At 38.7% G+C, this 15,622-nt stretch overlaps 2 protein-coding genes across 3 annotated transcripts; both read right to left on the bottom strand.

Moving 5' to 3' along the window:
- Window positions 1-326: 326 nt before the first annotated feature.
- On the bottom strand, window positions 327-4,843 carry adprm (ADP-ribose/CDP-alcohol diphosphatase, manganese-dependent). Its single transcript, XM_067489357.1, has 3 exons — window positions 3,996-4,843; window positions 2,572-2,694; window positions 327-1,312 (listed from the first exon to the last, which is right to left on the bottom strand). Exons 1-3 carry the CDS (start codon window positions 4,555-4,557, stop codon window positions 1,020-1,022), a joined length of 978 nt encoding a protein of 325 aa, XP_067345458.1. The 5' UTR covers window positions 4,558-4,843; the 3' UTR covers window positions 327-1,019.
- Window positions 4,844-5,619: 776 nt separating this feature from the next.
- Window positions 5,620-11,424, bottom strand: rsph1 (radial spoke head component 1). 2 transcript variants are annotated; one of them, XM_067489358.1, is made up of 8 exons: window positions 11,244-11,424; window positions 11,010-11,123; window positions 10,518-10,623; window positions 10,269-10,359; window positions 9,582-9,717; window positions 7,489-7,560; window positions 6,433-6,541; window positions 5,620-5,814 (listed from the first exon to the last, which is right to left on the bottom strand). In XM_067489358.1, the coding sequence occupies exons 1-8, from the start codon at window positions 11,283-11,285 to the stop codon at window positions 5,762-5,764; spliced, it is 723 nt and encodes a 240-aa protein (XP_067345459.1). In that variant the 5' UTR covers window positions 11,286-11,424; the 3' UTR covers window positions 5,620-5,761. The 2 variants fall into 2 exon arrangements, with proteins under 2 accessions (XP_067345459.1, XP_067345461.1); XM_067489360.1 differs by lacking the exon at window positions 7,489-7,560.
- Window positions 11,425-15,622: the final 4,198 nt, after the last annotated feature.

Below are 15,622 nucleotides of genomic sequence, written 5' to 3'. Positions count from 1 at the left end.
GAGTTCTAGTCATTGCCCCTTTTACATGTGCAGTAATTTGAAACATACTCAAGTACTGCATTTTAGCATGAGCTTCAATTTTGAAACCGCAATTTCACAAAATACCCTTGAGTCGAGGTTCACTCACTAGCTTTGAATTTGTACCTGCATCTCAATGTGTTCATCAGTGGGTGGAGTTTGCTCAGCTGTCATGTCAGTGTTATTAACATTACCCCGTTATACCTCCAAAATTAAGATGAGGACTAGATCACGAGTTCGAAAACCAGGGAAAATGGAAATGTAGCCCAAGATATAAATGTGACATTTACTCTGGCACTAAACTTAACTGCTGTTATAAAATAGTTTATTTAATTTTTTTCAATGTACAGATAGTCATACAGTTACACTTACCTTGTGCGAACATCTGTAAACTGTCAGTGTATACTAGTAAGCAATAGTTAACAGTCCATTACATTGATCAGTTTCAAAATAATTTCTCACTACATTGAACAGTACAATGCTTAGTATACAGAACATGCAAAAAGGGAGCAATTAAATATTGAATAAATAAAAACATTCCTCTTAAATTATTTGTGCATAATTATACAAACGTCGTCTTTCAGTCTTTAGTTTAAAGCACCTAGTGTCAGGTTTTTTTTAAAAGTACAATAATTTATTTATTTTTTTTTGGTGTTACGTCTGCAGAGGTTTATAGACATAAAAGCTGGAATCTGAAAACCAAAGAGCATTGAGTATGTAAATTTTTTCCAATATTCTAGTTGTCAGTAGTTTACCTTTCACAATATTTTGACTTTCAAACTTAGGGATAAGAAATAAATAATGGAATTTTATAGCATTTATATTTCTGAAGTGATTTCATTACACTAAATAAAAAATTCTATATTGTTTTTTCTGCTGAGAAAAACATGGAAAATCCTTTATACTATAAAAGGAAGATGGATGCATGTAAATATGTTTCTTGAAAAGTGCGTTATATGCAGTAAGATTGGCCGACTTCTTCAGACAGTGTACCAGTCGCATCAGGGAAACAGAAACACTCTATCTGTGATCCTCCCACTCCCTTTTAGCACCATCTTGTCCTCATACACGGAGACTGTGCCAAAGGCGTTGCTGTCAGGTGGAGTCTCAATCACCCCCTCCAATGTCAGATGGTGCACTCCTGTCTCTGTATCATGGTAGTATCCCCCATCATGGTCGTGTCCAGCCACAAAACACACCACGCTACTGTGGGAATTTATGATGGCCAGGAGCTCATTGAAGTTCCAGGCAAGACAGACGGGATCTGTGGACCAGGGGTGGATGGGGAGGTGGCCTGATATAAATAAAAACAATAGGTTATTTTCACTTTGATAAAGTGCTTGGTCTCTAAACTGTGAAAAAGTGGTTTCAACAACAGGCTACAAAATTAAAAAAAAACAACAAAATAATAATCTGTTGTATTACGTTCGTACATAAATCCATACGGTCAAAGTGAATGTAATTCATAAAATGTTAAAAATAGCATTATACATAGAAATCTGTTTATTTAACAGGCTGTACTCCAAAACGCAGAACTCGTGGGGTGTCCTTTAGCATTTGCAGTGGTTGGACACGTCAGCAGCTATTCAACCACTTAGTATTTTAAATTGCATTTTCTGTCATACAGATGCAAAACATATATGTGCTAGCTGGTTGTAGTTTTTGCAGTGTGTTAAAGTGACACTTTTTTGCCCTGATGATGGCAAAGCAAAGTGCGGCTATATATTTTTTTTAATGTACACTTGGTTTGTCTCTGCCTTTAGAGAAAGTCATGTTTTTAAAACAGCAACACAGCTGCTTTCATCCTTCAAAATAATGAAAAATATAGAATTCACTTCTTGTCCAGCAAACATTCTGTGTTTCTTGCCAAATTATCTCTGTAGTTTTGCTGTTTTGTCATAATGTGTGCGTCAATAAAACTATGAATTCCTCTATAAATGCGAATTCCAACATTACTTAATGACCTAATTGAATTTAGAATTAAAGTTCAGATACTTTTTACAGCACTCAAAATTAAGTTATGAAACACACACTGGTTTAGGCATTTCTGTGTTCACAGGAATTGTGCACTAGTCAACTCTGTGGTTCTTTGAACACATGTCTCTGGAACTTTCATAAATACCTGAATGAGCAAATCATAAAATTTACATCACAGGTGCCTGATGTGGGAAACCAACCTCACATCCTGTGTCCAAAAATGTTAGGAGACTTTGTAAAATGTAATAAAAACTAAATGTATAAAGCAAAATAGTACAAAGGTGATACATTCAGTTTTGAAAGTGAGAAACCCAAGTATATAATTTACAAATGTTTAAGTTTCCACATTTGATATTTCTTTGTTCTATTTTTTAAGATGTGCAATCATGAAAAATAGGACAAAAGAAAATACAAATTTAAACTAATAAGTGTCATACGATTTTCAATAACTGGCAAATCATTGTATCGGTTTACATTTTTCACAAAGTTGAAATTTTGTTGAGAAGGTTGTACATATTTGTATTTGTCAGGAATCTATTCTAATTCATTTACAGTTTCTAAAAACCTGGTACTTACTGACAATAGTGACTCTTTCCCGTTTCTCATCAGCTGAGGACAGCACAGAATCTAGCCAGTCCAGCTGGTCCTTACTGAACCCACCGTTGAACATTGTAAACCTCTGTCGGTTGCCCAGAAAGACTGAAACAAGATTTTAAAAAATCATGTATTAACATTACTGTACTGACACATGGATGTCTAATAAATTGATGAAGTGAAACATATAAAATGTCAATTAATGAATTCATTTAAACGATCAAAGCAGGGGTTCTCTTTTTCCGCTAAGAACAATCTGGTTGAGAGTGTTCAAGTAATAGGGATCCTCAATTGACAATGTGCCCTTGCAGGGAGACATTTAGAACCGACGGCTGTTCTCTTATTTTTAAACTTATTTCCCATTGTTCTACTGTGAGGAGTACACATGTATTACGGATATTACATTTCTCTCTGGCCAACTATCCCTGCAGTATCCACTGTGTATGTTCTGATTAGGAGTGTTTAGTCAATCAGAAATACGAAGGAAAATAAAAGAAAATTTATATCTTCCAACTTCCGAGTGACTAAGACAACTGATCCAAGTAGGGTTAGTAAGAAAGCAAGCGTGGTAGGAGGTCTTTGGGACCAGGGTTGGGAACCACTGATCTATAGAAGGGATTTTTTTGTTTGAATGATGTCATCTGGTTGTTCAGATTTTAGACTTTATTGTCCTGCTCTTCCACACTTCCTCCAGGCTTTGGGGTTCCTACATTTTGGTTTAAATTTTATGACAGTAATCTGCAAATCAACAGCCGGGTTTGCCACAAGTATACTTTAAGGCATTCATTGTTTACTACCATATTTGCTATGATCCTTCCATTGTTCTCACTGGAACACGTTTTGTCTGATACACACACAAAAAAAAAATCTATTTTATTTATTTCCCCACTTGCTTGCCTGTTTTCGGTCCAGGTAGTCAGAGCTGCAAACCTAATAAATCATTCAGTGGAATACATGTTATAATCCATACGGTTAGAACAATCTTCTTAGATTTAATAACATTTAATCATTGCCGACTAATTAAGTTTGATAAAAACCCAAGACCCAAATGCTAATACATGCGCTGAACAACGTGGGAATAAGTGCAACATTATCCCAAATAGAAGAATGACGAAGATGAGTCATCAAATCTGAAAACTTTAGGAATGTAATAGCAAAAACTAACATTTTAACTAATAAGTAGATGTATTTATTTATGCAAATTGTTGCCTTCGTAGTTATTAAAGCTTTAATCTGCATCTTTTTCCTCTCACGTTAGTGTCACTTTAACTCCTGAATCTGAAGCTTTGTATTATATGTATATATACGCACTTAAATGAAAACTGTTTAAGGAAGTATTACGGTGCTTCATATGATATTATTATGCGTTTTTCTTTAACAAACAAACTTATGAGCAATTCTCTTACCTGGGGGACAATTGAGATCTTCGTTGTTATTGTACTGCTTTATAATATTCATAGCACTGCTGTACTGCTCACTGGACTCGTCCCTGCCCAGCAGGCTCACATCGTAGCCATCCAGGACAACAAACGTAAAGCCGGGGGACGGGCTGAAGTGGTAGGCGTTGATCCCGGAGCGAGCCTGCGCTCCCGCGTGGAGGACGCTGCTGTTGAGCTGCGAATGCAGCAGCGCGCTCCGGCTGAAGTTATAGAACTCGTGGTTTCCCCACACATGGTGCACCTCCACGGGGCTGGAGCCGAACTCTCTTAGCACGGTGTCCAGCGCTTGGTCGGAGGCGTCGTGGCGCTTGTTAAAGCCGTCGATGATATCTCCCAGCTGGAGGATGAACTCTGGCTTGACAGCCGACTCTGACCAACTTCTCTGAGCATTTTTCAGCAGCTGAAGGCTGCTGCGGTAGTACCGCTTCCTCGTCCCGCTGAAATTGTAACCGTCGTCTATATCTGCGTACTGAATGTCAGCGATCACGCCGAAGGTGAACAGTGGAGCTTCTGGAGCGCTGTCACCCATGTTCGCTGGACTAGTTGACGCCTGAGTGAATTTACCGTACCGGCAACGAGCCGCCTAAGCAGGAAACACCAGCCAGGCCCCGGCCTCCTTCTTATAGGCTTTCAAGCCTCCTGCATGATGAAAGCTATGAGAGCTTCCAAGCTGCTTTCACTTTGCTCTGTTGTCTCACAGAATGAAAGCACAGTTGAAAACGTGGTCACAACTGACGTCTACAGCGCCGCCAAACCAGATACTTCCGGTTGTATCCACAACAATAATACTGCAAGAAAGCCAGATAGGAAACGCGGTAATAACAAAAACTGGATGTGGTGCAGCAACATGGCCGCGAATCTCGTCTAAAGAAGAAACAGTGCTGTTATCGCAACGCATCTCCAACATAAACCTTCTGATGAGTTACACAACCCCCTAGTAACCGTTTTTGAGATAAATAATGTGGTTTGTAAAATTTACTCCCCAAACTATTTCTGTAGCACACATATTACAAAAAAACAAAATGAAATGAAATGACATTTCAAATACCGACTGCTGAAGAGGTTTAAGTGGGACAATTAAACATTGTTTGTCAACACTTCCAGCTTTTATGGACAAAAGCAAAGTTACCTAAATCCCAAAAGGAATTTGAAGGAGCAGTAAAGTTTGCACTAGAATCTCTAAAACCTATTCGCAACAATAAGTGGATCTCAAATGTCAATTTAACTGCTGAAAAAAGCGCCTATGTTGTCAAGACAAACCTAACTAGCAGTGAAAATTGAGTGGTACGATACAAACAGCAGAATAACTACATACTGTATACTGTCAGGTTTTCTGGGGTTTCTGCCCAAACTTGAAAAAACCGGGATAACAGATACGTTTGTTCCACTTTTGCCTGGTTTATTGAGCCTTGATTCAGCGGGTTTACAGCGGGATCAAAGCATGAAAGAAACTTCCTTCCAAATTCTACCTCACATTTACGACAAGGTGAATCCTGTTTATGTTCGTAGATTATGTATTCAGAGAGTGAACTATGAGAAATAGCAACGGGACTAAACTTCCAATTACGAACGGATGCATGCACACGCACACTGACGGCTCCCATTTATTAAACTCCAACTAACACATACAGAAAGACATGATTTACAAGCCAGGCACATCTGCTGTATATGTATTTACATATTTATTAATTTCTAAACAGTGGTTCAAAGATGCAGGAGTCTGGATTGATCACTCAGGTCAGTTTCCTGGCCACCTCTTCTGCTGAAGCTGTTTCTTTCCCCCCAGCTGGCAAAAGAAAACACACACATTGTCATCTCTTTTCTGAATAATATTTTCCAATTTTCTTTTTGTCTACCTCCGAATTTGGAGAAATGTAATAAAACAATCAATAATACAAATTTATGAATATCCAGTAGTGCAGAGAAAGGGTTTATGCAACACTTTAACTATAATGTAGAAAGACAGAATGTGCCTAGTGGGCACAGGACCTTTCTGACCTCTGGGAGAGTTGAGCGTCAAAGCTCAGTTAATTAATTATTAATTAATCTAAAACCCAAAATAAGAATCAAAACATTACCAAAAAGACACATAAATGACCAAAAACCTCACTTATAGTGGTTTGTGTCTCAGTCATTTACAGAGGGGATTAGGCAGGATGGGGGAGGGGGGTTTTACCTATGTTCAGGGGGTAATTTGCTCATAATCTGGCCATGAACAGATACACTATACAATACGGGGAGAAGTAATTTAATAGTTCCAAAAAAAAACAAACAATTTTTTTTTTGGTTGTGATGTTTTTGAAATAGTAATTTTGGTTATTGGCTTCATAAAAATGTCTTAGGGTTGTGGCTGTGTCAGTTTAGACCCCGTAAAATCCCGGCTATGGCTCTTGACAAGGTTCACCTGTAGTCTCTTGGCCGAGTTTCCACTGTGTCAGGCCAGTAATACACTTGGGAATCCACTTAAGGTCTGAGGTGGATGACATCTCTCTCCATTCACCCTCAACTTGGTCCTGAAGGTAAGTGGCATTAGAAAACCTTTCAGATTATTTTGGGTACTGAGAAAAGTTGCAAGGAAATTATATCATGCTTGTGTCTTCAGACGTGCTCCAAAGCTGAAACACACATCACTTCTTCAAGTTATTAACATGCACCTTGAAGTTTTATATGGTCACTCACGTACTCATCCATCTATCTACAGTATATACACAGATCAGCCACAACATTAACACATCAAGTGGTTTAAACATTTAAATATGATAGAGTGTTTATAAAATATAATGAAGTAATATATGCTGATGTATCATTATAGGTTAACCACGTGTCAGCACAAAAAGTGGTAGATCCCCTTTACCAACAGGGGTCATGAAACTTTATTTTTTAACCATTTAGCCATAATTACCATAATCCCACTACTTTTTGTTTTTACTTTTGTACTTTGAACTAAAATGTAGGAGGAGTAAAACATGTGAAACGTTAATTTTGTGGGTCAGTAGTTGCACTTTTACCTGTGTAACTTCTACCACCTGTATACATGGGGGCTGTATAGCCTCAGAGTGGCGCTGCAGCCTCTTGTATCCCATGACATTAGTATGACCACCAGTGTTGAGGTTGTAGCTTATTGATGTGTGTACATACATATGTTTACAGACACAGTTGCAGCACCTCCTCTGCCAAACCCCAGGGTCCTGAAGGTGAGATAATCCTCGCCAGAGTCTGCGTAGGGCAACTTCTGAGCTTTTATATTTTTACCATTTGCTTTAGCATCTGCCAGCTAGAGGTTTAGTTGAGACAGTGGTCATGGTTATGTTGTGTCTTAGTGTATTCTGTCTACATCATATCACAACTGGTATCACAGGTTTATTCCTTAAATTAAAGCGTAAGTAGAATGTTATAAGGGGGATTAGATCCTTTTAAAAAGATGAACTTAAACAAAACAATGGTGCTGGTTTCGAATTACCTGCCCTGCTTGGTGGTATTCACCATGCTGCTCACAGCCAATGTCAAATACGTACTTCCCTGCACCGTATGGCTGCAAAATAAGAAGACAGTGGATACAACACTAACATTGAGGATACAAAGACACCTATGTGATAATGACAACATTGCCATAACAAAGGCTGTTATAATTATTAGGGTTATATTCTAAAATGTACAGGTTTCTACGTACTGTAAAAACTACATCATTGAGGCACTGGCATTAAATGTGCTGACAAAATGGTCGACTTTTAACCTTGGCTGAAATTTGTCAGCGTCTTTGAAAAGGTAATGTTTTTGTTCCTGGAGCTTATCATCTTGATCAGTGGCTTACTCTAATCAAGTTACTCAGCCTTAGTGTCAAACCATTTTCATCTCAAGGTCCATCTTCTGCCAAAATTAGCAACCTCCAGCTGATTTCTGCTTTCCGTCCAGGTTGATAATCCCCCATCTTAGTCTGCAACCAGATATTCCTACTACTGAAAGCCTATGAGCTAAAATCTTTTAAATCTTCCACTATTTTTAAAATAAAATATGTTTAAACACTGGGTGAATTTAAATTATGTTATGGGAAAGTGGATGTATAGTGTATGTATAGACTGTAGCTCAGTTGGTAAGTGTCAGTGGTTCCATCCCCTCTGGCCAAGACCCTGAACCCCCAACAGCCCATTCCCATCCCCAGCTGTGCCCATCCCCAGCAGGAGTGCCGGTCCAAGCCCGGTAGAAATCGGGGAGGTTTGCGTCAGGAAGGGCATCCGGCGTCAACAAAACTGCCAAATCTACACGCCGACAGTGATCCGCTGTGAAGATCCTGAACTCACGGGATAATAAGCCGAAAGGACAAAAAATAAAAAATAAATAAAATAAATGGGAAGGGGGATATATATAGTGACAAATCTACATGTAATTATCCTCAATCAAGTATTTGAGGATCTTTCAGCTCATAGGTTTGGTTATCCAGCTCCAACTTTAGTGTTTTGGCTGAGTATTGGATAAACCTATTCCGAGTAGCAATCCGCTATGCTCAAAGAAAAATGATCTGATATATCAACTGTACCTTGCATTTCTTCTACCAAACAGTAGATCAAAGAAACAAATAGAGACTAGCTGGTTAACTAGCCTCATTTAGCAGGTATAAAGTGGTAGATTGTTTTCTCAGGGGTTGTATGAAACCAAGACAGAGCCAAATGGGGACAAACGTGACTGAATGACAGCTATGTGTCTGTGGATGTGTATCATTCTAGAGCAACTTTGAAAGTTATTGCTGTGTTCTGCTGCCTCCAGGTGGAAACAATAAGTCCTTTTCCATCTCAAGACAGAAGTTATGAGTGGATTATGAGAAGTGGGCAAAAACAGGCAAAGGACCCAGCCTTTCTTTTTTGTTCAGTCTGTTTTCATAGTTTTGTGATCATTTAATGTCCATTTTTGGATGTTTCGTGTTTGTTTTTGTCGTTTTGTGTCTCTTTTAAGTTATTCGATGTTCGTGTTTGGATGTTTTGTATCTGTTTTGGGTTATTTTATGTCTGCTTTTGTTTATTTTTGAACCTTTTGTGTCTGGTTTTGTTAGGTCTTTATAAACAGGAAATATAAACAGTAACTTCACAGATTCTCTGCCTTCCATGGCAGGAAGACTTGGCTTCATATCAAATTAAGTTACGTTTGAACTACTGGGGCTTTCTAAGGTTGATATGGCTGTTACACATCCAGCTGACACAGACCATCATCTCCTAAGGGGGGAGAGAGTAAACCATTCGCTTATCAGAAAGTAACAAAAACTGTACAAATACAGGTTTGAGCTGAAAGGTGCTAGAGATTTCATAGAAATGAAGGGGACTGCAAAGCTGGTTGAGAATTCTCAACAAATGACTTCCTTCACATTACACAAAAACAAATGTTAAAAAAATTGCACGAATCAGTGCACTTTTTAAAAAAACGTCTGGTAAATGGGGTCAAGCTATTTAAAACCCTCATGCCACCCTTTCATGGTCTATGGTTAAATTAAACAATCCCAAACATTTCTGCTAAGCACTGGCCAAGCCAAGCTGTTCATAAAATAAGTCATAAAAAGGAACTTACATAATTGTTGGCAAAGTTACCCTTGTATCTGTGGTTAGCGTGGATGTATTCTGCAGCTGAATCCATTTTCCCATTCACCCATGTTCCCTTGAATTTTGAGCCAGTTTCATGGTAGTGGTAAACACCCTGGCCATGCCTGGCAATCAGACAATAAGAGTGTTTTCAGTAAATTTTCCATTTCCTGTACCAAGTGACTGCTATTTTGAACAACATTTTAGTGGCTTTATTCGAATATGTTATTAGGTCTTTATAATCAAATAAGGTCATTTGATGCTGGAGAAAGAATGCAGGATTTGAATTAAAAAGGTCTTCTGAATTCTGTTTTCTTAAGTATTTGGTGTTAGCCCAGCATGGTAATATGGTAAATAAATGGTAAGTGATCTGCACTTATAAAGCGCTTTTCTACCTATTGGCACTCAAAGTGCTTTACACTGCTTCTTATTCACCCATTCACACTCATACACCAATGGGGGAGCTGCTATGCAGCTGGCCAACGCTCACCGGGAGCAACTAAGTTGGGGTTCAGTGTCTTGCTCAAGGACACTTCGACATGTGACCTGGAGGAGCCAGGGATTGAACCAACAACTGTGAGATTGGTGGACGACCGCTCTACCTTCCTGCACCACAGTCGCCCCACAGTGCTTATACAAAGGAAAACAAAAACTACCATTTAGTGACACAATATACCTCATGTGGTGCAGCCACTCTCCATCATATGTGTCTCCATTGGGGTAAGTGTAGACACCGTGACCCTGTCTTAGGTCCTCAACCCATGATCCTGACGGACAAGCACAGGCAGAAATAAGACTCTGGTTTCTAAATGTGTCAGGATTCAGCTCGGCCTGTGTCGCCTCAAAAAGGTTCAAGAACCTTCAGAGGACCACATGTTAAGACTAATCAAATAAAGTTATGTAAAGCAGTTTTATTCTACTGTACCTTCATATTTCGAGCCATCTGGATAGTAGAGGGTGCCCTGCCCGTGTTTCATGCTGTGATAGTAGTCACCAACATACTTTGCGCCATTCTTGAAGCGATAAGTCCCCTATTAGTAAAAATAGCAACAACAAAACAAAGAAACAATCATTTTCCAGGTAACATAATGATAACGCATGACTGGTCTAAAAGGCTTTAATTTGAAGTGTCCTTTGACATGATCCTCGTGCAAAGTCTGCATTGATAAAGCCACGTAAAGTTTTTACCACATCTGAAGGCTAATGTCATTCATATGGATGTCTTCATTTTATTTTAACCTTATTAGGGAAACTTACCTTTTTAAATCAATCAATTGTGATTATTTGTATGTTTTAATGAACGAGAGATTCATTCATTCATTCATTTGCAATTAAAGACCCAGAATTGACCCCTGACTCTGCTTAAACTGGAGCAAAACTATTAGATTTGGACATATCAAAGAACACAGTATCATACCTGTCCATGTCTTTTGCCGTTCTCATACTGTCCTTGATAAATGTCTCCGTTGGGCAGAACAGCTTTGCCGACTCCGTGTCTTTCTCCTGCTTCATTTCTGTCCCCTTCATATTGCTTTGACAAGTCACACAAACACACACCAACTGTGATTTGTTGATAGCAGCCAGCATTTAACCTTCTAAGCTAACAACAGCCCGAGACAACGCTAACTGGGTCATTAACGTTGTATCTTACCCCGAGTTTGTCACCAAAATCCTCCGACTCGACATCCGACATTGTCCCGTGGTTGTTCTACGTCTGGGACACGTAAATGTGCGATCTTAATTACAGTAACAGGTAACAGTAAAGATACCAAGCCAACTGTGAGAGCGTGTGGCGGTTTACTGTTACCATGGCAATGGCCAATTTACACGTGACCAAGAGCACGAGATTTATCCAATCAACACCGACCTTCCGTGTTAGATTTTTACCATGTATCCATTCAGTTTCAAAGAAAATGGCGAATACTGCGAATTCTCCGTCGAGATTTTTAGTTTTCAGAGTAGATAGCGGGTCTTTGTAAATCTCATCATTGCTGAAAACTAGCGTCAAACGTCCCGTAATATACCTGCATGACATTTTTCACAGACATGCTGGACAGTAGGATGCTCTGGATTAAAAAGAGCAGAATGTGAGCAGAATCATAGTTCTGTCCGTAATATTCCAATGCCACAGCTAATAAATCATGATTTTATATGCTTGAAAAACGTAAGAATTACAGCGTTTTAAACACTGTTTTCACAGTAACTGTTACAGAGAATGCGGGGAAATAAGTTGTGACATGTCATCAATGTAGGACTTTTTTACAAAGGAACCTTTCTTAATTTAATATATTTTTATATAAAATAATTTTGTCATTACCAAAGTTTGACTGAAGGTAATAATAATAATATGCATCTATTACAAATTAGTAGAAAGTAAGATATTTATTTTATAAACCGAGTATAAAATCAGTCATATGCAAAGTCATATCAAAATATAATAACTTTTTTCAAATAAAAATACAATTACAAAAATGACACAGAAATGTGGACAGAGATGGTTTCAACTTGACTGGCAGCTACTCGGGCCTTGTAGGTGTGACCCACCTTCAAAGAGGGGAGCGTTCTTTAACAAAGCATTCTAATTTACTGTAGCAGATTATCACATTTATATTCACATTTCACATTTAATACGAATAAAGTAAACAACAGCTCACTGTTGTTTGATCAGCTCTTCAGCTGTTACCAAATTCATTTCCCCGTAATGCACATGACGCTGTCTTCGCAAAGTGCCAGTGGCGCTTCAGTGACACTAGAGGGCGCTGCGATCCATCACCCATCTATCAGGTGTTCATCCAGTAGAGGGCGATGGTGGAGCTGAACCCAGTCCTAACTGACTATGGGCAAGAGGCAAGGTCCACCCTGCACGAGTCAGGTTTCCTTTTTCCTTTTTGCAATATTACTAAACTTAAATCTTAGAAGCAAATGTGTCTATACTAACATCGCTGCCATATTCACTTTAAGTCCAGTATTAATTTTGTGCTAAATACCTAAGTCCATCCAGTACTCAAAAACCTGACATTATGCATGGGTGTAAAAAATGTTTTATTATTAATGATAATAAATGAGTAACAGAGGCAGGAGCAATTGTTACCAGCTGTCCATTAAATGTTATCAAAATGCAGCTCTGACATGGACTAAGTGACCTCTGCTCAGCAGCCCTATATTTAGACAAATTGAAATTGACTTGACATTAACTAATAAGCCATGAAAATTTCCCATCTGTCTCATTAAAAGATTGGAATGAACTCTGCACTCCCTAAGAATCAAGTCCCTAAAGTAGCCCATGTTAAAGAAGCAGGTGGTCTGTACACAAACATAAATGTAAAAATTACGATTTGTGGTCTTAGTGTGAATTCATGCTTGAACAAAACTATTTATGATGTGTGGCTTGAGTAAGATAAAGTGAGACAGAGTGAAAAGTGAATGAGAAAAAGAAAAACCTTTAATCTGCGCCGCATCGGCATCTCCTATACGTACAATGACCTCAATGACAGTAAAGGATTATAAGACACTTAGACTGTTAGTTTGACAAGGACAAAGCTGTGAAGGCCAAACTCAGGCAGGTCTGAAGAACATTATAAAGCATGGTTGATCTGGGAAGCCAACTTAAATAGCCCTTCACAAAACTATAACGCCACCTAATGTCCTAAAAATGTAAGCAAGTTCTTTCTCATTGTGCATTAATTCCACAGTGTATAATACATTACCTGCAGCTAGAGGGCTCCATTAAACAAGTGATAAAACACTGAGGCACTGAAAACCAAAAAAAAGGACTCATCTCTTTGCATTGAGTCACCGTTGCTATAAGTCACGAAGGCATGCTCACAGTTTAATCCACAGCTCCCTACTAGTGATAACCCAGCTCTACTGTAGAAGGTTAGATTGAGGTTAATTCATGGTAGTTTGAGACCAGACAGAAATAAGCAATGAGCCTTGGGTAAAAATCTACAGGGGATCCATGTATTTCCCAAGTTCTTCTGCCCTCTGTGCATTGTTTGTATTCATTGTTAATTAGGAATTAGATAGATGGTATTAATTGTTATTAAATTTGCATTTATTTTTTTTCTAACCTTCTTCTTCTCTTTTCCTTTCAGCTGTTCCCTTTTAGAAGTTGCCACAGTGAACCATGTGCCTCCATCTAACTCTGTCCTCTGCATCCTCTTCTCTCACACCAACTAACTTCATGTCCTCCCTCACCACATCCATAAATCTCCTCTTTGGTCTTCCTCTAGACCTCCTGCCTGGCAGCTCCAACCTCAGCATCCTTCTACCGATATATTCACAATGTCTTCTCTGAACATGTCCGAACCACCTCAATCTGGTCTCTCTTACACTATCTCCGCAGAAGTAATGATTGACAGGTTTAATTTAATATGTGTTTTATGTCAGTTGCCCTTCCTGACACAACCCTCTGCATTTATCAAGACTTCAAAAAGCTGAAGTTGCTTATTTACATTTGTAGCACACATTGAAAAACAAAAGCATTAACTTTATTGTCTGTTCTTTTCTGAGAAAAAAACTGGTGCTAAGAAGGAGGGAACAGTGGGTTTGTTTTTTTCTGTTGCTTAAAACCTCTTCCTGTAACTGTAAGTAAAGCTGATATGGTGCAACAAAACCGAACCTATAATATAATAGTTAGTTAGTTATAATATTAAGGTTGCTAGTTGCAAAACTAAAACAGTAAGCTGAATAAAATATTCCTTAATGTTGAGTGAACCTGCAGAGTTTGCTCATGAATCTGTGGGTTTATCACCATGACAGACATCACACATTATAGTACATATAGTCATTTATTGTTAATATAAAAATACTGATTAATGAAGCTTTAAATATGTTAAATGAAATACACAAAGCTAAGAAGCACGTGATTTACTAAAAATGACCGGAAAACCTTTTGACTCCTTGATTCCCATCTTTGCTCTCTTTGGCTTCTGTTGACTAAACCAGATTGTATAATCGTACTGTGTATTTGCTTCATTTATTTATTTATATAATTAACCTTTTCTCAGTTAAAACTTCACTGGGAGCCCGTCTGTGCATGGCACTCTGCACTCTGTCGTCCATGTCCTGGATGGCACCTTTTCTCTAGCAGTGAAGCAGCTTTCATCAAAGTCCATGAGGTGCAAGGCTTTGGAGCGGTTGAGAAACCTTTTGTAAATGGCTTGGACCGTGTCCCAGACCACTGATGTGCAGACACACAGGAGACGAGCGTTAAAGATGCATTCAGACAGAAACAAGTAGCTGCTGTGTCAGCCAGCAGTTTCTGAGTGTTTTCAGCTTTGGTCCTTTTTCTTAGAGGTGAGGTGAAACTCAGATCCCTGCTTTCAACAGGACCCCGCTGAGGCTTGACCTCAACAAGTGGCTCTGGGCCATCCAACATCTAGTCTGTATAGTTACTTTTTATTTTGGTGCAACGTATATAATATTTACTACTAATCATTTTGGCTTTTTTAACGCTTCTTTTTGTAGTAGATGGTGGTTGGAGACTGTGGTTAGAGACTTGACACAGCCAGTGTTGAACCTATTCAAGAAATTCAGTGAATATATCAGTTTGTGACATTGACTTTTATTGTTAATATCCATCTATTATCTGTAAGCGCGTATCCTGTTCAGGGTCACGGGGGGGTGGGGGGCTGAGGGAAACCCATACCAGGATGCACACTCTACACAGAAACACCAGAAACCGAGTCGGGGACCTTCTAGCCGTGAGGTGGCCCTGCTAACACCCTAAGCACCTATGTAATATACATGTTTATCATGTGTAATTTTATTGTAGTATACAGTATAGTGTATGGTTTTTGAACAACAATGGTGCATCATGGCACAAACAGTTTAAACCCAGGTTTAATTCATGTGGTTTTGTTTAGATTTCCAGAATATTATAGCAACTTATGGAAACATACAGTATTTGAATGGCAGAAGATAATGTTATAGATTTAAAGCCCCTGCATGGGAGATTAGAACATTTCCCACTCTGGTACCTACTGTTACAAAATAAGAGACAAAGCAGACAATACTCTTCCCTGTTTT

Source organism: Channa argus, chromosome 20, assembly GCF_033026475.1.
Source record: "Channa argus isolate prfri chromosome 20, Channa argus male v1.0, whole genome shotgun sequence".
NCBI classification, from domain to species: Eukaryota; Metazoa; Chordata; class Actinopteri; order Anabantiformes; family Channidae; genus Channa; species Channa argus.
The sequence above is the reverse complement of the archived record's forward strand: the minus strand, read 5'-3'. Positions and strand labels throughout refer to the sequence as shown.